The sequence below is a fragment of the Carassius gibelio genome, chromosome A9 (genome assembly GCF_023724105.1).
Source record: "Carassius gibelio isolate Cgi1373 ecotype wild population from Czech Republic chromosome A9, carGib1.2-hapl.c, whole genome shotgun sequence".
In the NCBI taxonomy this organism is placed as follows: Eukaryota; Metazoa; Chordata; class Actinopteri; order Cypriniformes; family Cyprinidae; genus Carassius; species Carassius gibelio.
Window position 1 is genome coordinate 8,895,733 of NC_068379.1, and position 25,246 is coordinate 8,920,978.

Below are 25,246 nucleotides of genomic sequence, written 5' to 3' on the forward strand. Positions count from 1 at the left end.
ACTCAAATAGAGCGGGAAACACTCACAATTGTGTGAACTCACAAGAGTTTATGGATACATTTATGGAAATCCCACATAAATGATCAGAAACATAAATGATCTTATAACAGATCACAAACCCCTTGAGCTCATCTGGAGTAGTCCATACTCCAAACCATCCGCTAAAATTGAGTGTCGGTGACTCAGACTTCAACTTTATAATTTTACCGTAATGTACAGGAAAGGCTCAAACAACCCCGTGGACTACGTCTCATCACCTTGTTTTCACCTTAGCACCATGTAACACTCGAACCACAAAAGTTGCAAAAGAATACATACATTTTCACAGCACACCGAAAGCCATGACTCTTGATCAAATCAAACAAGAAACTCTGATTACAGCCCAGTCCTCCAAAATGTGTGCTCCCTTATTCACACTAATTACCGGGGTTCAATTACTGACACTATGGTACATGCCCCGAAACTGCTAAAATGTAAATTCATAAGCAGTGAAAACAAAGACCCTCCTAAGAGAAAAGGTATGGTTCCATGACTTGGATAACAAAGCTGAAGTTATGATAGCAAACTGTCTTGCCTGCCAAGCCAACACACCGGTAGCACATTTTGAGCCGTTGCAAATGTATAAGCTTCCTGGAAATGCCCGGAAAGAGGTCACTGCTGATTTCTATGGTCCTCTAAAAACAGGTGAATATATGCTTGTCATCACAGGAAATGTTTTCTTAGTGTTTGGAGTTCCTAAAGTTGCGAAGACAATCAATGGACATCTCTTTAACAGTGATTATTTCAGCAAATTTCTGTTGCAGGAACCATACAAATTACATGGAGGCAGCAGCTGTTAATCTTTCTAAGGAGATATCGTGCGACGCCACATAGCACTACCAACACATCCCCAGCTGAGCTCATGTTTCGTTGCAAGATATGCACAAAGATCCCAAACCTAACCACAGAAACACCTGTTGCGTCTGATCATGATCTACAAAAAAGAGACAGCACAGCCAAAGCAAATAAAGTTTATGTTGATTCTTGCCGACATGCTTCCTCTCACACTCTACAGATTGGGGACCAAGTACTGCACTGGCAGACCAAACAACATAAACTCACAACACCCTACAATGCTGTCCCATACTCTGTAACCTTGACCAAAGGCTCCATGATTACAGCTGCATGAGCTTCTTCGTCATCAGTTAGGAACCTAGGTGTGCTATTTGATCGCAATCTTTTCTTAGAAAGCCACGTTTCTAGCATTTATAAAACTGCATTTTTCCATCTCAAAAATATATCTAAATTACGGCCTATGCTCTCAATGTCAAATGCAGAAACGTTAATCCATGCATTTATGACCTCAAGGTTAGATTATTGTAATGCTTTATTGGGTGGTTGTTCTGCACGGTTAGTAAACAAACTACAGCTAGTCTAAAATGCAGCAGCAAGAGTTCTTACTAGAACCAGGAAGTATGACCATATTAGCCTGGTCCTGTCATCACTGCACTGGCTCCCTATCAAACATCGTATTGATTTTAAAATATTGCTTATTACTTATAAAGCCCTGAATGGTTTAGCACCTCAATATTTGAATGAGCTCCTTTTACATTATAATCCTCTACGTCCGCTACGTTCTCAAAACTCAGGCAATTTGATAATACCTAGAATATCAAAATCAACTGCGGGCGGCAGATCCTTTTCCTATTTGGCGCCTAAACTCTGGAATAACCTACAGTATTGTTCAAAATAATAGCAGTACAATGTGACTAACCAGAATAATCAAGGTTTTTAGTATATTTTTTATTGCTACGTGGCAAACAAGTTACCAGTAGGTTCAGTAGATTGTCAGAAAACAAACAAGACCCAGCATTCATGATATGCACGCTCTTAAGGCTGTGCAATTGGGCAATTAGTTGAAAGGGGTGTGTTCAAAAAAATAGCAGTGTCTACCTTTGACTGTACAAACTCAAAACTATTTTGTACAAACATTTTTTTTTTCTGGGATTTAGCAATCCTGTGAATCACTAAACTAATATTTAGTTGTATGACCACAGTTTTTTAAAACTGCTTGACATCTGTGTGGCATGGAGTCAACCAACTTGTGGCACCTCTCAGCTGTTATTCCACTCCATGATTCTTTAACAACATTCCACAATTCATTCACATTTCTTGGTTTTGCTTCAGAAACAGCATTTTTGATATCACCCCACAAGTTCTCAATTGGATTAAGGTCTGGAGATTGGGCTGGCCACTCCATAACATTAATTTTGTTGGTTTGGAACCGAGACTTTGCCCGTTTACTAGTGTGTTTTGGGTCATTGTCTTGTTGAAACAACCATTTCAAGGGCATGTCCTCTTCAGCATAGGGCAACATGAACTCTTCAAGTATTTTAACATATGCAAACTGATCCATGATCCCTGGTATGCGATAAATAGGCCCAACACCATAGTAGGAGAAACATGCCCATATCATGATGCTTGCACCTCCATGCTTCACTGTCTTCACTGTGTACTGTGGCTTGAATTCAGAGTTTGGGGGTCGTCTCACAAACTGCCTGTGGCCCTTGGACCCAAAAAGAACAATTTTACTCTCATCAGTCCACAAAATGTTCCTCCATTTCTCTTTAGGCCAGTTGATGTGTTCTTTGGCAAATTGTAACCTCTTCTGCACATGCCTTTTTTTTAACAGAGGGACTTTGCGGGGGATTCTTGAAAATAGATTAGCTTCACACAGACGTCTTCTAACTGTCACAGTACTTACAGGTAACTCCAGACTGTCTTTGATCATCCTGGAGGTGATCATTGGCTGAGCCTTTGCCATTCTGGTTATTCTTCTATCCATTTTGATGGTTGTCTTCCGTTTTCTTCCACGTCTCTCTGGTTTTGCTCTCCATTTTAAGGCATTGGAGATCATTTTAGCTGAACAGCCTATCATTTTTTGCACCTCTTTATATGTTTTCCCCTCTCTAATCAACTTTTTAATCAAAGTACGCTGTTCTTCTGAACAATGTCTTGAACGACCCATTTTCCTCAGCTTTCAAATGCATGTTCAACAAGTGTTGGCTTCATCCTTAAATAGGGGCCACCTGATTCACACCTGTTTCTTCACAAAATTGATGACCTCAGTGATTGAATGCCACACTGCTATTTTTTTGAACACACCCCTTTCAACTAATTCAACTAATTGCCCAATTGCACAGCCTTAAGAGCGTGCATATCATGAATGCTGGGTCTCATTTGTTTTCTGAGAATCTACTGAACCTACTGGTAACTTGTTTGCCACGTAGCAATAAAAAAATATACGAAAAACCTTGATTATTCTGGTTAGTCACATTGTACTGCTATTATTTTGAACAATACTGTACCTAACATTGTTCGGGAGGCAGACACACTCTTGCAGTTTAAATCTAGATTAAAGACCCATCTCTTTAACCTGGCTTACACATAACATACTAATATGCTTTTAATATCCAAATCTGTTAAAGGACTTTTAGGCTGCATTAATTAGGTAAACCGGAACCGGGAACACTTCCCATAACACCCTATGTACTTGCTACATCATTAGAAGAATGGCATCTACGCTAATATTTGTCTGATTCTCTCTTATTCCGAAATCACTGTAGCCACCAGATCCAGTCTGTATCCATATCAGAGGATCACTGCAGTCACCCAGATCCAGTACGTATCCAGACCAGATGGTGGATCAGCACCTAGAAAGGACCTCTACTGCCCTGAAAGACAGCGGAGACCAGGACAACTAGAGCCCCAGATACAGATCCCCTGTAAAGACCTTTTCTCAGAGGACCACCAGGACAAGACCACAAGAAACAGATGATTCTTCTACACAATCTGACTTTACTGCAGCCTGGAATTGAACTACTGGTTTCGTTTGGTCAGAGGAGAACTGACCCCAACTGAGCCTGGTTTCTCCCAAAGTTTTTTTCTCCATTCTGTCACCGATGGAGTTTCGGTTCCTTGCCGCTGTCGCCTCTGGCTTGCTTAGTTGGGGTCACTTCATCTACAGCGATATCTTTGACTTGATTGCAAATAAATGCACAGTCAATATTTAACTGAACAGAGATGACATATCTGAATTCAATGATGAAAGTCCCTTTAAATGATGCCTTTAACTATCATTTTGCATTATTGACACACTGTTTTCCTAATTAATTTTGTTCAGTTGCTTTGACGCAATGTATTTTGTTTAAAGCGCTATATAAATAAAGGTGACTTGACTTGAATAGTTGATGTCAAACACAGAGTAATACAAGCTATGATTTAAATTTGAAGTAACTTTCATATTGTGGTTTGTTGTTTGTTTAGAGTAAATTTTTGTTGAAAATGTGTTGTTTAAGAAAGAAAGGGAGAGAGTTTTTATATTTTAAGCATCAATGCTATTCCTAATGCGCATGTGCAGTATGCATATAATGTATGGTAGCAACACAGCAACATGCCAAGTTTACTCGTTATGCTAAAAGCGATTCAGTAAATATAAAAGTTGGATCACCCCTACACCAGTGTCTCTGACAATTGAATAGAACACCACAGCTATAAAGCTATTTGGAGAAACTTGCACTTGCCCAAACTAAGCCGAGACATACCTTTTCAATCGGAGTGTATCCTGTTTAAGTTAAGGTACGTGAACAGGAAGCTATGGGTCACAAACATCCATCTAGCTGTTGGAAGAGGACACTTCCTAGCTTGTAGCGGTGTCGAAATTAAACTCTGCAGAGCATGGCCCTCCAGGAACTGAGTTTTGTATCCCGGAGTTATCTCCGCCAAACCAGGTAGGTTTTGTCCTAGATACTGAAAAATCACCGTTATCCTTATAACTTCTTTTACATTTTGTGGAGGTTGAATATTCATTATAGCCTCAATCTTTTTCATGTGTGGTCTAACACCACGAGCATAAATGATGTGGCTCAGAAACTGTATGTTTGTCTTAACACAAATATACATCATTAAGCTTCAGTCCATCATTAGCATAAATATGTGTCTTTAAGTGTCACTTAAAATAAATATGCTGTTTAAAAAAATATAATAATAATAGTATTTCCTAATTTTTATTAGACAGCAATATATTCGGTCATCGCTTGACTGTTTCAGACAAAAGGCCGAATCCATCAAAGTGCTCTGTTCAAAGGCCAATCCCAGTGATATCACAGAGGATTAAGGATGGAATAATAACATTTATCATTTCTTAAAATGGTATCCTAAGATAAGAATGATCACTAACATTTATAAAACCACCTAGGCTCTAGATAAACATCATCATGGAAAACTCGACAAAGTAATTTTTTTTTTCTAAAACAATGCAGTTTATTAAACATTCAGTAACAAACATACAGCCCATATGAATCAAGAAAAACAATATTTCCATTTCTGTTAGCAAATATACATACAGGCTTCTATACAGTGCTGTCGCAGGTGTATATGCATGAAATCGAGATGTAAAGAACAGAACTGGCTTTATTCTTCAGAGATCTCCAGAGATGCTTTTTTAAAGGAACTAGTTTAGGTGACAACTACTGTTATTACAGAAACTGAATTATGTTTGGGGTATCTGTAGATGTGCTGATATGAAATTAGGCTCAGATAATACAGAGCTTATTAATGCAGAGCAGAAGCTTTATACAGCAGGACGTGATGAGGTTAAACTTGAGATGTAACAATTGTCCCAATGTAGTATTCACAGGAGTGTCATGCTGTGTTGTCCTGTGTGATAATTCACTGGCCCTCACTAAACCTGTCTATTAGGCTTCTTCTTTTTTTATTGATGGTGTATTCACTGATATGGTCACATGATCAATTGAAGGCGATTATGAACTATGTTCGTCTGGCCTGTCAAAGCCGATACATAGCTGCTGTAACATTTTGACATATTACACCTCTGACTGCACATACAACACACAGAGCAATTATATAGTCAAACATAAATGTATAACACTTGAAATACCTGAATTTTCCTACCATACATAAATGTGTTTAAAAATAATAAATTAAACAAAAAATTGTGTTTAAGGCTTTTGGGGTTTCTTCCTGGACACTGTGTGGGTATTTAAATGAATAAATCAATTACAATTCAAAAGTTTGAGTTGGAATTTTCTTCTTCTTTTAAATAAATGAATACCTTTATTCTACAGGGATGCTGTATGTTACAGTCTTGGTGAAAACCGTTTTCATCATTGCTAATAAGAAGAAATGTTTCTTGAGCACCAAATCAGCATATTAGAATGATTTCTGAAGAATAATGTGACCTTAAATACTGGAGAAATTGCTGCTGAAAATTACATTTTAAAATATAAAACCATTATGAACTATAATAATATTTCTCAATATTTAAGTTTTTACTGTATATTTGGTTACACTTTATTTTACAGTACATGTACTTACAAGTACTTACAGTGTACCTACAGTGTATTTACTGTACCTAAGAAAGTACTGGTAATATAAGGAAACTAAATGGAGTGGGGCTAGGTTCAGGGTTAATACCTAGTTATTGTAATTACTATAATAAGTACATAGTATGTAAATGAGAAAGAAGACTGTAAAATAAAGTGCTACTGTATTTTTTTCTATAAACGCAGCCTTGGTGAGCAAAATAGATCTCAAAGGTAACTTTAAAAAAATTATTAATCACAGACTTTTGAACTTTATAACGTTAGTCTGCAAATTGTTGTAATTTCAGTTATTAAACTAATTATAACACTCATGACCACATACTATGAAAACTGAATACATTACCGGTTAAATGGTGGATGATCATTTATTTCCACGTGCAGGAATTTGTACAAAAATTCTTACCTGTCAAATATTCTACATTCTTTCAATTAATGAATGTGTGAAAAATATATCTGCTCTACGATGTTGGGTCACTAAATTTCTTTTCACATCAAATTGTGAACCACATTCTGTCATCATTTATTTACTCTCATGTTGCTCCAAACTGAATGAGTTCTGATGTATACTGAGCTAAACGAGTCATTAAACTGAGGAACTGAATGATCTAGATCTTCCCACTGGAGCTCTAAAATAACATTTGAACTTCCACATATTCAGATTGGCATTGTATGAGAAATGAACCAACCAAATTCATCCAGCATTATAAATGTCAAACCTGATGTGCCATTTTCTTATACAGTATTGTTCAAAATAATAGCAGTACAATGTGACTAACCAGAATAATCAAGGTTTTTAGTATATTTTTTATTGCTACGTGGCAAACAAGTTACCAGTAGGTTCAGTAGATTGTCAGAAAACAAACAAGACCCAGCATTCATGATATGCACGCTCTTAAGGCTGTGCAATTGGGCAATTAGTTGAAAGGGGTGTGTTCAAAAAAATAGCAGTGTCTACCTTTGACTGTACAAACTCAAAACTATTTTGTACAAACATTTTTTTTTTTTCTGGGATTTAGCAATCCTGTGAATCACTAAACTAATATTTAGTTGTATGACCACAGTTTTTTAAAACTGCTTGACATCTGTGTGGCATGGAGTCAACCAACTTGTGGCACCTCTCAGCTGTTATTCCACTCCATGATTCTTTAACAACATTCCACAATTCATTCACATTTCTTGGTTTTGCTTCAGAAACAGCATTTTTGATATCACCCCACAAGTTCTCAATTGGATTAAGGTCTGGAGATTGGGCTGGCCACTCCATAACATTAATTTTGTTGGTTTGGAACCAAGACTTTGCCCATTTACTAGTGTGTTTTGGGTCATTGTCTTGTTGAAACAACCATTTCAAGGGCATGTCCTCTTCAGCATAGGGCAACATGACCTCTTCAAGTATTTTAACATATGCAAACTGATCCATGATCCCTGGTATGCGATAAATAGGCCCAACACCATAGTAGGAGAAACATGCCCATATCATGATGCTTGCACCTCCATGCTTCACTGTCTTCACTGTGTACTGTGGCTTGAATTCAGAGTTTGGGGGTCGTCTCACAAACTGCCTGTGGCCCTTGGACCCAAAAAGAACAATTTTACTCTCATCAGTCCACAAAATGTTCCTCCATTTCTCTTTAGGCCAGTTGATGTGTTCTTTGGCAAATTGTAACCTCTTCTGCATATGCCTTTTTTTTAACAGAGGGACTTTGCGGGGGATTCTTGAAAATAGATTAGCTTCACACAGACGTCTTCTAACTGTCACAGTACTTACAGGTAACTCCAGACTGTCTTTGATCATCCTGGAGGTGATCATTGGCTGAGCCTTTGCCATTCTGGTTATTCTTCTATCCATTTTGATGGTTGTCTTCCGTTTTCTTCCACGTCTCTCTGGTTTTGCTCTCCATTTTAAGGCATTGGAGATCATTTTAGCTGAACAGCCTATCATTTTTTGCACCTCTTTATAGGTTTTCCCCTCTCTAATCAACTTTTTAATCAAAGTACGCTGTTCTTCTGAACAATGTCTTGAACGACCCATTTTCCTCAGCTTTCAAATGCATGTTCAACAAGTGTTGGCTTCATCCTTAAATAGGGGCCACCTGATTTACACCTGTTTCTTCACAAAATTGATGACCTCAGTGATTGAATGCCACACTGCTATTTTTTTGAACACATCCCTTTCAACTAATTCAACTAATTGCCCAATTGCACAGCCTTAAGAGCGTGCATATCATGAATGCTGGGTCTCATTTGTTTTCTGAGAATCTACTGAACCTACTGGTAACTTGTTTGCCACGTAGCAATAAAAAAATATACGAAAAACCTTGATTATTCTGGTTAGTCACATTGTACTGCTATTATTTTGAACAATACTGTATATGTGAACACAAATGAGATTTGTTTTAGCAAACCTTCTGAGTCTGGATCAGCACAAGTTAAGTGATGGCAGAATGCTCATTTTTGGTTCAAGTTTTCCTGTAAAACCCCCTCAATAAAACTGAAAATTCAACAGCACCCACTTACTTGTCTGTTTAGGACTCTTACAGATCCAGAACACATCATCCTACGCCTTAATATGACATTCAATAATGTTACTACTTCTAACACTGCGATTCCCACAATTCCTGTCTACTTGTAGTTTCTCAATCTATCAATTCCGGTCTACTTGTAGTTTCTCAATCTATCAATTAATATCTACTTGTAGCTTCTTAATCTATCAATTCCTGTCTACTTTTAGTTTCTCAATCTATCAATTCCTGTCTACTTGTAGTTTCTCAATCTATAAATTCCTGTCTTGTACTTGTACTTGTATTTTCTCAATCTATCAATTCTTGTCTACTTGTAGTTTCTCAATCTATCAATTCCGGTCTACTTGTAGTTTCTCAATCTATCAATTCTCGTCTACTTGTAGTTTCTCAATCTATTAATCACTAAAGGTCTCAAAATTGTGTAACTCCCAGGGCCACAAGTCATAAAGGAGCAGGCCAGTAAACGCTACAGGAAACGCTGAACACATTCCAAATGACATGATATAATGTAAGTGACATCTAGTGTTGAAGTACAGCATGTAACATGCTAGAATCTCTTTCCTCCAGCCCACGGTCTCCTCTCATAATGTGTGTCCCATACTGCTGCTGACCAGTCCTTTAACGTTTGTCACAGGTCTGACATCATGCAGCTGTTTGCGGCGGTCTATAAACGCAGTGAGTCTGACTGTGTCCAGCGGTGTTTTGGAGTAATCTCCACTATGAGCGCTGACCCATGGGTGCTGCAGACATGTGGCTGAGCTCGGCCTCTTCCTGGAGTCCTGGTTTAGCGTGGACACAATGAACTCTTTGGCAGCCTGGCTAACGCCACTGAAGTACTCGTCAGGAAAGCAGAAGTCCAGCCTGCAGATGTTGACGCAGGTCTCCTCCAGACTCTCATCCAGGAACGGGGAGACTCCGCTGAGCATGACATAGGCCAGCACCCCTACACTCCACACGTCTGTGGACAGGGACACCGGGGTGCCCTGGATGAGCTCTGGAGCGGCAAACTCAGGGTTCCCCAGGAGGAGATGCACATAGCGGTGACCCGAAACCTGTACAGCATCGCCCAGATCCGAGAGCTTCACGCAGGGTACCGGCACATGGAGGTTCACCATCAGGTTTTCAGGCTAAAGAAGAAGAAAGAGTTGAAGACTCAAGAGTCTGCACTAGGTTTCTAAACTATCATTTAGTGGTCAGCTACTTGGTGCTTGCTTGCTTGTTTCTAAGGTGTTTTTAGGACATTGTCATGTGGTTGCTGGTTGGTATATGAGCTTCTAGCTGGTTTTATCAAAGTCCCTTTCAAAGAAAGTCTAGGCAGCAATTTTGGGCTTTTAAAATCTACTCCTATCTAGATGAATGGACAAATGCAAGCCTCAGGACACTGTCATCGGGGACTGGAGCTATTATTGGCAACTGCACAAATGCAATGACTTTTATTTAGAAGATGGTAACACTCAACCACCTGCAAAACAGCATGCTGAAAGCTTAAATAAAGCCAAAGATTGCATACGCCAAGATGGTTCACTTATAACAAGGAATCACTACACAGATCTTAAAAAGAAAGTCAGCAACAGATCTTTCTTTTTAAGATCTGTGTAGTGATTCCTTGTTATAAGTGAACCATCTTGGCGTATGCAATCTTTGGCTTTATTTAAGCTTTCAGCATGCTGTTTTGCAGGTGGTTGAGTGTTACTATGCAGCTGCTTATTATTTAGGTTTTATTTGCAGCAGGTTTTTGAAATACTGCTGCATGGCTACTAAGTGTACTGGTGATTGCCAGAGCTTTGCTAAGCAAATTGTAAAGGTGTTCTGCTTCAGATAAGTGTCTGCTAAATTACCACTTTCCAGTAAATACGCTGTAAATATCTGTTGCATGCTGATGTGATGGTATGATATTTCACCTTGAGGTCCAGGTGAGCTACTCTGCATGTGTGCAGGTGCTGCAGAGCTTCCAGTGTGTCTTTAATGAAGAAAGCCACCTTTTCCTCCATCAGCTCATCGTGAGCCACCAGGTAGTCCAGCAGACGCCCATCCTCAACACTAAACACACACAAATATCATCATATCATTGCACGTAATTAAAAAAATTAATTCAACTCAAGCTCAACTGCCCTTCTATAGAATGCTGCAGGGATGACATCATTTTGAAGGTCATTCCAGAAGTTAGAAGTACTCTGGTTCCAAAAAGGGAGGGGGTTGATAATTGTAGGTCTAAGCTCTGATTCGTACACATTTTGTTCTTCAAGTCTGACCCACTATTTAAGCATGACCCCTGGAATAACGCCACATTACTGTCAGCCCATAATTGTTGTGATGGGCTGCCAGTGGAAGACTATTTGCTTTCTAAATGGATTAACTCACAGCTCCAGAACCAGCATGTAGGCCTTGGGTGACTCATAGGTATCAATCAGCGCCACCAGCTGTGGATGCTGGACGTGACGCAGGATATCAGCCTCATGGGCCACCTGGTCTTTCTTCTGCATCTTCTTACTCACAAACTTCACAGCAACCTCCTTCTTACTGGCCTTACTGAGACACTTCCTGACCACTGAGAAACGACCCCTAAAAACAGAAAACATATGAGTCAGCTGAGTTTGTTACTGACAGGATAAAGAATGATGGACTGCATTAGTATACAGTATATATATATCTCATTACCGTCCAATTTCACCCAATTCTGTGAATGCAGATTCAAAGTTGTCTTTCCACTGGATTCCGGTTCCATCATAAGTTGAGGCTTCATAAAAGAGGGAGAAAAAAAAAAAAGAGTAATGAGAAATGTGTTTGGAACAGTTGCACTATGGCTCTGTTCCAAAACCTAGTGTTGCCTACCTATATACACAGAACCATTTCAGACAATACTTTATAGGCATCATAGATGTGCTTCCAAAACACTAAGGCAGCATTTCTTTCCTTCTAGGATACTTGATTTTGGCTAAAATGGAAGGCTAGAATGGACTTTTAAATTAAATGAAAACTACTCAAGCATCTAAAATACAGGTAGGTTTTATTAGTAGTTATGCCATTACAAAATCGTCACAAATTTCGACTTTGGGGTTGTTCTTGGTTAATAAATGTACTGTTGTTCAACGTTAGTTCCTGATGATGCTCTTTGGATTTATTATTAAATGATTAATTTATACAATTAATAATGAGTTTACATATGACAAAACTGACATAAATAAATGAGACTACTCTAGATTCATGTACTTTCTGACCCAATGCGCTTTCAAGAAAATCAATTTTGTTTATGATCCTGTAGAAGACTGCTACCTTGAGGAAGGCAGTTCAGTTGGGACAAGTACTTAAGGTTGATTTGATTGTATTGACCTGTGCTTGGTAATGTCACCATGTTGGAGGGGTCACTGGGAGGGCTGATGCCCCAGGGGTTACTGGCACTGACTCTGAACTGATAATGGCCACCAGGAATCAGATCCTCAATCTTCACACACACATCTGCAGTGGAGACCACCGACTGCTGCCACACCAGAGAGTCTGCACACAAATACAGACACACAAATGTCAACCTGGATGTTTCAGTAAACAGACATTATAGGGTTTGGGGTGAATGAACAGAATGACACACATTCATACATCACAAGATTAATTTTGCAGACAGAGTAATATGTATGGATTTGGATAATGGGGTTATATTTTGTGCTTCTGTGGAAACGCATTACCTTTTTTCCTATGTAATCTTATTTCAGTAGTCTACTTATTTAGTACATATATTTAACTCAGGCATGCAGCAAAACTGTTTTCAGCATTGATAATAATCAGAAATGTTTATTGAGCACAAAATCTGCATATTAAAATGATTTCTGAAGGATCATGTGACACTGAAGACTGGAGTGATGATGCTGAAAATTCAGCTTTACCATAACAGGAAAAAAATGACAATTCAAAATATATCAACATGGAAAACAATTCATTTAAATTGTAATACTGTTTCATGATTAACCATGTTTTTGATCAAATAAATGCAGCCTTGGCATGCATAAAAGTCTGAATACAGAGTAGTTGATGATATGTAAATGTGATATGCTAATTAGCTTACGAGAACATAGAGTTCTGAATGAACTCTTTAGTTTCAAAAAATGTTGTTGAGGATTGACGAGGAATGTCATTCTTTTATGGTGAGTTTATTCTTATTTCTACATTGCATTTTTATTATTTCAAATGAGTACAGTTTGTAGTTTTCCACTGCATTACCTCTTTAAGTGTTTCTGTCTGTTTTGAGATGCTGATTTTACAGCTGTGTAAGTGTTTCTACCTTCCAGCCTGTATTCCACAGTGTAGCAGGAGATGGCAGCGTTTCCTGAGCTGGCTGGAGGAAGCCAGTGCACGATCACTGCGGTGCTGCTGGCTTCCTGTGCCACGGGACGAGCAGGGGCTGCTGGGATACCTGCCCCAGAGAACATCTGGACATTAAAACATGTGGAAAGATAGAGTTGTACAATCCCCATCTTTATTCCTCCGTTTCTTTTACCTTGTACTTTAATAGATGCAGATGAGGAGGCAGTGCCGTGATCATTCACAGCCACACACGTGTAGATGCCAGTGTCCTGAGGCATCAGATTACAGATCTTCAACACTATATCACCCGATTCCCTACAGAGATTAGAGGGAGAGAGAGAGAGAGAGAGAGAGAGAGAGAGAAATGACGTAGAGATCAGTCTTTCACATCACCGGTTGAATTTTGGCCCTCTTTTCTTTGTAGAACTGCGTTTTTCCACCACACTGGAGGGGTTTAGAGCATGAAATTCCTATTTAAGGTCCTGCTCTGAAATACGCCACTCCAATATTTATTTATTACTCCTTACTCAAATGCTTTGAAGGATTGCCTTGCTGTATAGTTCGAGACTGGTAGATTCATTCAAAAAAAAAAGAGCAAGCTTTCAAAGTTAAGCATCTTCTGCCACCACCATGCTTGGTCAAAGGTATGAGGATTTAAAAAATATATATATATTTTCACTTTTGACTCTTTAGTCCACAAAATAGTCTGGCAGTGGTTTTCGTCTCGCCTCTGTTCTATGGAGGCCATTTTTGGCCAGTATGTTTTAGTTAGTGTAGTCATGAACACTGGCATTTACTGTTACAAAAAAGCCCTCAAGTTCCTACAATGCTGTCCTTGGTTCTTTTGTGTCTTCCTTAAGGAGTCTTCACTGTGCTTTTGAATGAATTTCTGAAGGGCTGCCTCTTCTACCAATCATGGGACGGTTAAATAACAATGAGACTTATGAGTCTACATGTGTGCAGTTTTCCCACTGAACAAATTCAGAAGACATGGTCTGAGCTCTAATGTAAAACATTCCTTTGTTCTTCAACACCTTTCCTGAAGACAAGCAGTCTCTTAAATTCAAATAATTTACTGTAATAGTGCACACTATAATTTCAACATTTCACTACAGGATGGATTGTATCCAAAGCACTAGTGTTTCTTGGTGGTGACTGATTGTGGACTTGTACCTAATGTTGATAGTGAATCGGTTATTGTTGACCAGCAGACTTTGATCGGGTCCTTTCAGGGTGATTGTGGGCTTGGGTCGAGCACACACTTTACAGCACAGGACCACCGTCTCCCCCAGAACACACGTCACGTCCACTAGAGGGGTCAGGAACTCCGGAGCCACTGTACGTGTGCATTTATACAGGACAAAGTCACTCTGATGGACACTGACTTTTATTTTCTCTTTCATTTCACTTCATTCAAAGAGATATTTAATTCAGTTTCTGAAACAAGCTACAGGTGACATGTATGATCACTCAACGATACATACTAGTAGAAAATACAGACAAACGGAACATCACAGCATCTGTACATATTAATAAACTCACCCTCCTGGATGAAATTAGGATTTAGTAACTGTAAAACAGACAGGAGGAGTGTTACAGGTGCATACTTTAAGCATTCTAGACTATCAGTCACACATAAAGCACTGAATCTTTCTGCAAACACACACACACACACACACACACACACACACACACACACACACACACACACAGAGTAAAAGAGTAAGAGTAAGTTTTATGTTGTGTCATTTCAGCACAGGCCAACAGAGGGCAGTACCTTGCATTACATGATAGAAACCAGCTGTATTTGAAATGACATACTATTTTTATTTTATTTTATATATCTAAAGATAATGGGGGAATTGGAAGTGTAGCATCTTAGTTTGCTATTTCAATTTCGACCACTGTGTATGTTCAGAATAGCAAACAAGCATACTAATAATATCATGAATCCAGACCAAATACATTGGCCAAAATAACATCCAGAGCACACTGCTTGTGATTTCCAGAAAGGGTTTATTTTAGACTTCCTTAAATCTTTATAGCTGTAGTTATCATCATTGGTGCATGTTAAAAGCCCTTTATGCCAGTCACTCCATATGATTAGTTAATATAATAATTTACCAACAACAACTTAGCCCTCATGTAATAAGAGGTTCAGATATTTCTTCAGATTAGAGCTTTAAAAAGCTTATCTATTTACTATTAAACTGAGTTTATTACAAGATAACAACAACAAAAATAAAAAATTGGGCTTATTGGGCAGCATGCATTGAGATCAGCATCTCTACCTCCATACTAGGTTTGGGGTCTAGTTCATCCTCACAGTCGGACTCATCTGAGCTGCGGGAATCCTGTGGTTTGGGTTGAGAGAGAACACGGTTACACACTTACATTTACAGGAATACAGAGGGACGCAGAACTCCAGGCCAAAACAACAGGAATGTTTCAAATTTAGTACTTATTTGTGTGATTAATCACAAAACAAGATTGCTACAAATGACGGAATTTTATACTATGGTATTTTACCAAAGAAAAAAAAAAAAATAGAAACCTGATTCGAAAATAGTTGGGACACTGTACAAATTGTGAATAAAAACAGAATGCAATGATGTGGAAGTTTCAATTTTCAGTATTTTATTCAGAATACAACATAGATGACATATCAAATGTGTAAACTGAGAAAATGTATCATTTTAAGGAATAAATAAGTTAATTTTATATTTCATGGCATCAGCACATCTCAAAAAAGTTGGGACAAGGCCATGTTTAGCACTGTGTGGCATCCCCTCTTCTTTTTATAACAGTCTGCAAACGTCTGGGGACTGAGGAGACAAGTTGCTCAAGTTTAGGAATAGAAATGTTGTCCCATTCTTGTCGAATACAGGCTTCTAGTTGCTCAACTGTCTTAAGTCTTCTTTGTCACATCTTCCTCTTTACGATGCACCAAATGTTTTCTATGGGTGAAAGATCTGGACTGCAGGCTGGCCATTTCAGTACCCTGATCCTTCTTCTACGCAGCCATGATGTTGTAATTGATGCAGTATGTGGTCTGGCATTGTCACGATGGAAAATGCAAGGTCTTCCTTGAAAGAGACGACATCTGGATGGGAGCATATGTTGTTCTAGAACTTGGATATACCTTTCAGCATTGATGGCACCTTTCCAGATGTTTAAGCTGCCCATGCCACACACACTCATGAAACCCCATACCATCAGAGATGCAGGCTTCTGAACTGAGCGTTGATAACAACTTAGGTTGTCCTTGTCCTCTTTAGTCTGGATGAGATGGCATTGCAGTTTTCCAAAAAGAACTTCAGATTTTAATTCGTCTGACCACAGAACAGTTTTCCTGTTCTCTGAGAAACTCCTTTCTGATATTTCTCCACTATTTTTCACCTCAGCATTGGGGGAATTGGTGGTCCTCTGCCACTGAAAGACACTGCCACTCTGAGAGGCTCATTTTATACCCAATCATGTTGCCAATTGACCTTATAAGTTGCAAATTGGTCCTCCAGCTATTCCTTATATGTACATTTAACTTTTCTGGCCTCTTATTACTACCTGTTCCAACTTTTTGGGAATGTGTAGTTCTCATGAAATCCAAAATGAGACAATATTTGGCATGACATTTCAAAATTAGATTTCTAAGTTTATAAGATTTGTAAATTATTCCATTCCTTTTCTTACTCACAATTTGTACAGTGTCTAAGGCCTCTTATTACTACCTGTTCCAACTTTTTTGGAATCGGGTTTGTAAAAAATAAATAAAAAATATTTCACTAATTTATTGAGATTATAAATAAAGACCAAAATAAAGGGTAATTTTTTTTAAAGAGGCAAACAAACCCTACCCAACCTTTAAATTTACATGTAGTTGTATTCCTCTAAAATTGTAAGCAGGTTATGCAGTAATCATTCAGCTTTTCAATGTAAAATGCATAACAACTATATAAATTTGAAGAATAAAAAACATTAGAACATTCGAAAATATTTGGGTCAGTATCAAGCGGTCATTGGATGAGTGACGTGTTCAGTGTTTATTTCCACACAGGTGAAGATGCAGCCCACACACACACACACACACACACACACACACACACACACAAACACAAACACAAACACACACCCTCATCCTCCTACTCACTTTCACAGTGACTTTGCTGCTGAGAATTTCCTTCGACTTATGCAGTCCATTCTCAACTTTAATGTCACTTTTGAGGAGTGCACTGTCCTTCTCTGCACGCTTGCGAGCACGAAGTGTGTTCCACGAGAGAGATTTCCTGTCATGTCAAAACATCAGGTTGTCAAACCTACACATGCTGCTGGAGATGCAAATCTAACAGCGAGAAAAAATAATAAAAAATGCTTGGGCAGGGGGGCTTATTTCGGGAGGGAAACAAGGATATATATATATATATATATATATATATATATATATATATATATATATATATATATATATATATATATATATATATATATATATAGTGGTGTGCATAGATTCTTTTTTTTAAATCTAGATTAAAATGGCACATTTGAATTCTGCCGAAGGCATTTAGAATATGTGTGCTACCCAAATAAAATAATGACTAAAAGTAAATCTTTGAGAATGGGTTTCTCAAGACAGGTGGTGCATTAGACCAGGGGCTCATCTCCTGTTTCCAAATGTTTCCGAAATTTTTGTACGCGTATTTTCGTATCCGTGATCCAAAAATTTGTCACGCACAGAGACCTTGTACACTGAGTCCGATGCGTATTAATCAATGCATTACGAAAAAAAAAACGAAATAATAAAGAATGTCATCTTCAAATAGTGAGGATGAATTTTGTCCTTTCTCGTCTTAAAAAGAGAAAAAGAAAGAGGAAATATTGGGTCCATCCACTCCTGCGATCGCGTAGAGAGGAAGCAGTTCCACCTCCTTATCAAAAAGAGCGGGATTATCCAGAACGATTCAAAGTTTACTTTAGATTGTCAATGGTTCAGTTTTATGTTTGCTAGCGATACTGGAGCCACATATATATATAAAAAAGACCACCAATTTCCTTAACAGAGACTGGATGTCTAAGGTACCGCACACACACACACCGTTTACAGGGACTTGATGTGCTATAATTATAGCCGTGATATAATAATATTTGTTGCGTATTTACATTTACATTTACATTTAATCATTTAGCAGACGCTTTTATCCATTTATCATTTGCAGAGGCTTGACAGTACATGCAGGAAGGCCCGCCAGGAGAGCATTACAATAGTCCAGTCTGGAGAGAACAAGAGCTTGGACAAGAAGTTGGGTGGCTTGCTCTGACAGGAAGGGTCTTATCTTCCTAATGTTGTATAAGGCAAACCGCAGGACTGGGTCATTGTAGCAATGTGGTCTGTGAAGCTTAACTTATGATCCATCACAGCTCCTAAGTTTCTGGCTGTCCTCGAAGGAGTTATGGTTGATGAGCCCAGCTGTATAGAGAAGTTGTGATGAAGCAATGGGTTAGCTGGAATCACCAGGAGTTCAGTCTTTGTAAGGTTAAGCTGAAGGTGATGGTCATTCATCCAGCTAGAAATGTCACTCAGACAGGCTGAAATGCGAGCAGCTACCGTCGGGTAATCTGGTTGGAATGAGAAGTAGAGTTGGGTGTCATCAGCATAGCAGTGATAAGAAAAGCCATGCTTCTGAATGACAGATCCTAATGATGTCATGTAGATGGAGAAGAGAAGTTGTCCAAGTACTGAGCCTTGAGGAACCCCAGTAGAAAGTTGTTGTGACTTAGAAACATCACCCCTCCAAGACACACTGAAGGATCTGTCAGAGAGGTAGGACTTAACCCACAGGAGTGCGGTTCCAGGGATGCCCATCTTTCTGAGGGTGGACAGGAGAATCTGGTGATTAACGGTGTCAAAAGCAGCAGACAGGTTCAGTAAGATGAGTATGGAGGATTTTGAAGCTGCTCTTGCCAGTCGCAGGGCTTCAGTAACCAGGAGCAGAGCAGTCTCAGTTGAGTGGCCACTTTTGAAGCCAGATTGGTTGCTGTCCAGGAGGTTGTTCTGTACAAGGAATATAGAAAGCTGAACACAGCTCGCTCAAGTGTCTTTCCAATGAATGGAAGAAGGGATACCGGTCTGTAGTTTTCAAGAAGCGCTGGATTTAGAGATGGTTTCTTGAGCAGTGGGCTTACCCGAGCCTGCTTGAATGCTGAGGGAAATGTTCCAGAGTGAAGAGAGGAGTTGATAATGTGAGCAAGTGAAGGTATGACTGAAGAAGAGATCACTTGTATTTTTGATACAATAATATTATACATGATTGTAGGTATCTGAGCAATTTGGCTAGGTATACATCCACGCTATAATATCAAGGTGAAAGTCATCATAGCTTGCGTAGTAAGACCCAGCTCCTAACCCAACTTTGAGAATAGATTAAATGGCGATATTTTTTTTTTTTATCGCCGATAACGGCCCACCACTAATATATATATACTGTATAATATATACCCTTGGATAGTATAAGAGAATTCTTTTGAAAAAGTCTTACAGACTCCAAAATGTTGAATGGTAGTGTATGTATATAAATCAGTGAATCTATTTGCTTCCACCATGATGGAAACAGGTTTATGTGACAACAGCAGTCATGGATATCATTCACAGCAAACACTTTCACACACAAACCTTCACTGTCGAGGGAAGCAGAGGTTAGTACAAACACAAAACAAGTGTTCTACACACTACATTACAAAATCAAATTAACGAAAAGAAATAAATCAAAATAAGGTGCACCACTTATACACTGTAAACTAAACAGATCTCTAACTCTTAGCATTGTTATTCTTTGTGAAATTATTATTGTAATAAAACAATCTATTTGACTAAGAGTCATGCGCATGTCAAAAGTTTATTTTACATATTTAATATAATACATTTCAAATCATTAGTTACACTACAACATTGCAAATGTAGTTCTATTGCACAAACCTGACTTCATTAATGAAAGTTCACTTAAATAGTGCAAAAAGCTCTTTACAGGAATGTGCTACAAACAGTAAACAAACCAACAATATTTACAGTAAAGGGGCAACATGTGATCTATAGAAGAAAACAAAAATCTATACAAAAATACAATTAAAACAAATACACAACCTATAAAAAATTGCCATAGACAACAGTATATGTTCTCCATCAGGAGAAATAGGCCCAATTCTTCTATGAAAAAGACCTTTCTTTCACCGTTTTTAAAAAATTTATTTTATTTTCACACACAAAAAAAATATCAACAAAAAAAAGACAAAGAAACAAAAAGTGTCCGTTTCCACACTGATGTAAGATTCTTCACAAATCCTCAGTCTACAAAACAACAATGCTGTGGCTTTGCTAAAGTCCTTTCAACATTTTTCTGCCTTGGATTTTAACTTTTAGCCAAGAAAACAAAACAAAACAAAACAAAATAAATAAAATCAAAACTTAGAAAAGGGTCCAAATCATCCGGGTTAGTTCCAACAGAATGGGGTGGGGGTGTTCAAAAACGAGCGTGCAGTCTTAAACAGTCCAACCAGAGCTCCAGTTAGTGCTGATTGACACTTACTTGATGTTTGAGTCTGGAGCAGTGTCTATGAGGGGTTTAGCGAGGGGGCTCAGGATGTGTCCCGGGACCCAGCCCTCCGCGGCCGGCGACTGGCTGTTAGCGGGTCGGTACACCAGGTACATGTTTTGCTGGTTAGTGGCCAGAATCTGCACCGTCTCACCCTGCGTGACGCAGATCTCGTTCTCTTTCAGTGCATTATAGTCCTGAGTCACCATCAGGGAGGACGACGTACCATTACAGCCCACACCAGAAAACTGCTTTAGGAAACACACACACCGCATACAGAGACAAAAACATAATAATATACGGTTAAACTACTTAATATGTCAGACTTTAACTTCAGTAGTCAAGAAAACATTAACACATTTACATAGTATATCTAGAATATGGAGTTATGTAATGCACAGCATATGTTAAATGGGAGTGAGCACAATAAAGGCTTGTTTCAAGAATCCAGTTAGGTAAGCTGTCAGAATGGGTCATGGACTGTAACTGTTCCTAAGCATTATTTTGCAATATGGTCATGTGACTAACTAGAGGTGGGGTAGTCGATGAATTAACTACCATCCGAAACTCACAGATGAATCATGCAAATACTTTTGTACAGACACCACCTTAGAAAAACAACATCATTCATGTATGGCTTTCTACGAGCCCCCATAAGCTCTAGCATGCAGATGTTTAATGCTGTGTCCTCACCCTGAGGGATCTGTCCGAGTCGTGGCACGGACCACCGTTGGAGGTAGTTAGCTTTACTGGAGTGGAGCTCCGTCCAGACAGAGAGGGTTTCTCTGCCCCAAGGGACACAGTGGAGCTGGGTCTGCTGTTGGACTGACCCGTTCGCCCGCCGCTGGAGGAGTTTCGGGTCAGAGACTGAGAGCCGCTGCGCTCCTTCTGATACTCGATGGGAGACTGCAGAGCTGTAGACAGATGCACCAATGCTTTCAACAGCTCAACCAAAGGAGAGTTTATTAGATTCATATCAACGTGACGTCTTACCTGACAAGAAGTTGCTCTGTAAGTCAAGTAGCTCGGTGATATGCTGAAGCCAGAGCTGTTTGATGTCTGTGTTTGCTGCTTGCAGGGTGAACCGTTCGGCTGACCGACGACACGACAGCACAAACTTACACGGATCGTTTTCCACATGCTCCTCTAGGCCAAGGAAGCTCACCTGCACACACACAAGTCACTATCACACCTGCACACATCAGATGTGATTTCCACAACTCCCTAAAAGTAAAGCCACGGCCAAAGACACAGATTAGTTGTGTTTAACACACTGCTTTGCGAGCTTTGAAACCTTTGTGAATAATTTGTTTCGAACCAGTGATTCTGAGTGTGTATCAAACTGCCAAAGTATGTGATATCATCAGTAAATGAAGATTTGTTGAGTCATAACTTAATATTTCGACATTTCAATGGTTCAACACTAGGGGGCAAGCTATGTGACTCCATGAACTAGTGTCTATATGGTTTAATACAAATGCAGACATTTTTAATGACACATTTGTGTAATAAAAAGGAAGAGTTGTAGTTAATAGTCTCTTATTGGCCTGATTAGTAATGCTCTTCATTAAACAAACAAACAACAAAATTGTACATTACAATAAAATAACATAAGATACAGATACTTAATATTTAATGATATTGATGATTTGTTAAAAGCAATCAATAAAACATTTGCAATGTTTTGTGAACTGTGTTTTAATCACTGTTGGGAACGTTACTTTAAAAAAAGTAATTAGTTACAGTTACTCACTACTTGTTCCAAAAAGTAACTGAGTTAGTAATAGAATTACTCTCTAATTAAAGTAACTCGTTACCAGGGAAAGTAACTATTTGTGTTACTGTTTAAAGAAAAAAAAGTTGCTATATGTCAAAGAATTTGTATTTTTTGAGCAGTTTTAACAAGTCAGTTGAAATGAGTAGAATAGACAGGTGTTCGTACATAACTTTCAATATTTACTGCACGTCAACAGACAGCAAGAGTTTTGTCCTGCACTTCAAGTATTATCTTTGTAAGAAAAGTGTTTTTGGCCACTAGCTTTGTAGATGCGTGTGTCGTTGTGAGATGCTTCATTGAATTAGAGTTGCTTACAACGGATGTCGACAAAGTCTTTGATACTGGACATATGTACACATTACATGCACGTTCTTGCCTTTGACCACAATGAATTTGAAGTAGTGCTTATATCTCCACCTTGAAAATGCCAACTTTTCATCGGATTGCTCCCAACTCGCCATTTCTGCTGCTGCTGCGAATCTGTGTAGCTGTTGCGTGTGTGTGAGGCACCACTGACGCGTGTGCCGGCATGTGTGTAAAAACACTGGCTCTGATTGGCTACCATGAAACACATGACTCTGCCTTAGCCAATCATAATCGCTTATCTCATTATTAACCCACCTCCTCTCTAGCTGTGTGAGCCAGGGGTGCTTTCGGATTATACACAGTTTATTCAATTAATGCATAGTAACGCACCGCATTTAACGTCCAGTAATGCTTACGGCGTTATAACGACGGGGAAAAGTAATTAATTAGATTACCCCGTTACTGAAAAAATAACGTCGTTACCTAACGCCGTTCTTTTAAACGCAGTTATTCCAAACACTGGTTTTAATGCATTTTTGGGTTGCATTTTCATTTCATTTGCAGGCATCACCAGCAGGTGGAATTCAATGTGCTTCAAATCAAAAACATTTTTTGCAAAGCACTAGTGCACTTGTTTTTAAGGTTCAAAAACTATCATTTCTACGACCTTGTGGAAAAAACTAATTCGTGCAAATAAACCTCAAGGCTTTAGGAATAAAAAACACACCCCCCCCCCCCCACACACACACAAAACTTTGAATACTTTGGGCTTAAACATGCTCTATGACTAACAGTGGTGTGGTTACCTTGATGCTCTTTTTAAACTGGTATCCTGGCGTAGACGAGCCTTTGCGTAAGAGCTCGCTGAAGATGACGATCTGTTCAAACAGGAAGACCCTGCGCTCCTTACTGCGGGACAGAACGCCAGAGTCCTGCTCCGTCACGAAGAACGTCTCCTGCTGCAAGAGCTTTCCCTGACTCGTCAACTTCCCCTGAAACACACAAACAGATCAGTCTGAGAGAGAGAGAGAGAGAGAGAGAGAGAGAGAGAGAGAGAGAGAGCGGGAGCAATAGCATACATCAAATATGGTAAATGGAAACTCAACTTCCACTTACAATATTTGACACATTCTTTGCATGTGACAAATCTTGACAACGAAGAGACAGATATCACTCGGGTTTCATTACAAAAATGTCAACTGTGTTTCAAAGATGATAGATAGTCTTCTGGGTTAGCTTTCCATAAGCTTGCACTGCTGAAACTTCAGAAAGAGTAGCACAGTGAAGCTGTTTGCAGTTTACCTCAAATCCTTGCAGTCTTCCCAGGTTCATCATGTCATTGCACAGCTTGGGCACCTGGGACATCAGGTCTACAGCTCTCTGTCAGAGAAACCCAACAAAAACCTGGATGAAGTAGAAGCAGCTTCAACAAACTTTACAAAAATATAAAATACATTGTCCTCGCATTATGACTGACCTTTATAATTAGGCAAGTGAGCGCACTAGCTTCATTTTTACCTCTATATCCTGACAATGCAATCCTGCCTTCGCGCTGTACTTCAAGAAGTCCTTAAGCAATAAAGAAATATCGAAGAAATGATGTACATTGATAAAACATTATATTGATGTTATCGATCACAGCATCAACGACTCCTTTTCTACTGTACCTTTAATAAAAGCTGGTATTTAGTGATTCTCTGAATGGGTTTGATGAGAAAATCACTGATGCTCAGTCTTGAGTTGATGTCTTGCTGGATCCCCTGTGAGCCCAGACAGACACATAAATATAAACTCGCAATGAGTAATTATTATCATTTGTATTTTTATTTTTAGATTGCAGCAGGAATGAGTCCTAAAGCCAGGAAACGATTCTTTAAACATTTTAATAGGTCTGTTTTAATAATCTAATAATCTAATAATTTAATACTTTAGGTTTTTATTGCAGTAAAGTGCGTCTCACCTCAAAGTATGAATCGTATTCTGCAACAATGAATTCAGATTTGGGTTTGTTTTGGCAGTAAACCACATACATGTGCAGTCTTCTCTCCTACACACACAGAAACAGGACACACTTCATGAGCAACGCACGGCTAACACGGCTAACAGACCTGACGGCAGTCACATACTCACATGTTTACAGAACAGCTCGGGCAGCTTTTCTTGATCTTCAAGACATTTTTCCAGTTCGCCGACAAAAAAGCTTCAGACAGCACCAGAATTAGACACTTTCTGTTCGTTTCTCATTAAGAGGAGCTGAGAGAATCAGAGATGCTTACTCTTTGTGCCAGTCATAGATCTGGTGAATGTTTCCGAAGACGATCTTATCTTTTCCTCTCATATCATCAGGAACTCCTTTCTCCTCTATTCTCTTCATAAACAACT

General features: G+C 38.9%; 1 protein-coding gene across 2 annotated transcripts in view; it reads right to left on the minus strand.

Moving 5' to 3' along the window:
- Positions 1–8,773: 8,773 nt before the first annotated feature.
- The window catches only part of kalrna (kalirin RhoGEF kinase a), a 205,455-nt gene continuing 188,982 nt past the window's right edge, over positions 8,774–25,246 (minus strand). The window contains exons 40-60 of one of the 2 annotated variants that reach the window (XM_052606894.1): positions 25,141–25,244; positions 24,995–25,064; positions 24,825–24,911; positions 24,532–24,624; positions 24,383–24,433; positions 24,167–24,244; positions 23,671–23,856; positions 21,775–21,946; positions 21,475–21,695; positions 20,776–21,032; positions 17,349–17,484; positions 15,493–15,555; positions 14,744–14,771; positions 14,375–14,537; positions 13,395–13,516; positions 13,179–13,310; positions 12,236–12,400; positions 11,564–11,642; positions 11,267–11,467; positions 10,807–10,945; positions 8,774–10,032 (exon numbers count right to left, since the gene is read on the minus strand). In XM_052606894.1, coding sequence (XP_052462854.1) covers positions 9,487–10,032; positions 10,807–10,945; positions 11,267–11,467; positions 11,564–11,642; positions 12,236–12,400; positions 13,179–13,310; positions 13,395–13,516; positions 14,375–14,537; positions 14,744–14,771; positions 15,493–15,555; positions 17,349–17,484; positions 20,776–21,032; positions 21,475–21,695; positions 21,775–21,946; positions 23,671–23,856; positions 24,167–24,244; positions 24,383–24,433; positions 24,532–24,624; positions 24,825–24,911; positions 24,995–25,064; positions 25,141–25,244 — 3,093 coding nt within the window. In that variant the 3' untranslated portion in view covers positions 8,774–9,486. Of the gene's footprint in view, positions 10,033–10,806; positions 10,946–11,266; positions 11,468–11,563; positions 11,643–12,235; positions 12,401–13,178; positions 13,311–13,394; positions 13,517–14,374; positions 14,538–14,743; positions 14,772–15,492; positions 15,556–17,348; positions 17,485–20,069; positions 21,033–21,474; positions 21,696–21,774; positions 21,947–23,670; positions 23,857–24,166; positions 24,245–24,382; positions 24,434–24,531; positions 24,625–24,824; positions 24,912–24,994; positions 25,065–25,140; positions 25,245–25,246 lie in introns of those variants that run through there. The other variant, XM_052606893.1, reaches the window with a different exon arrangement.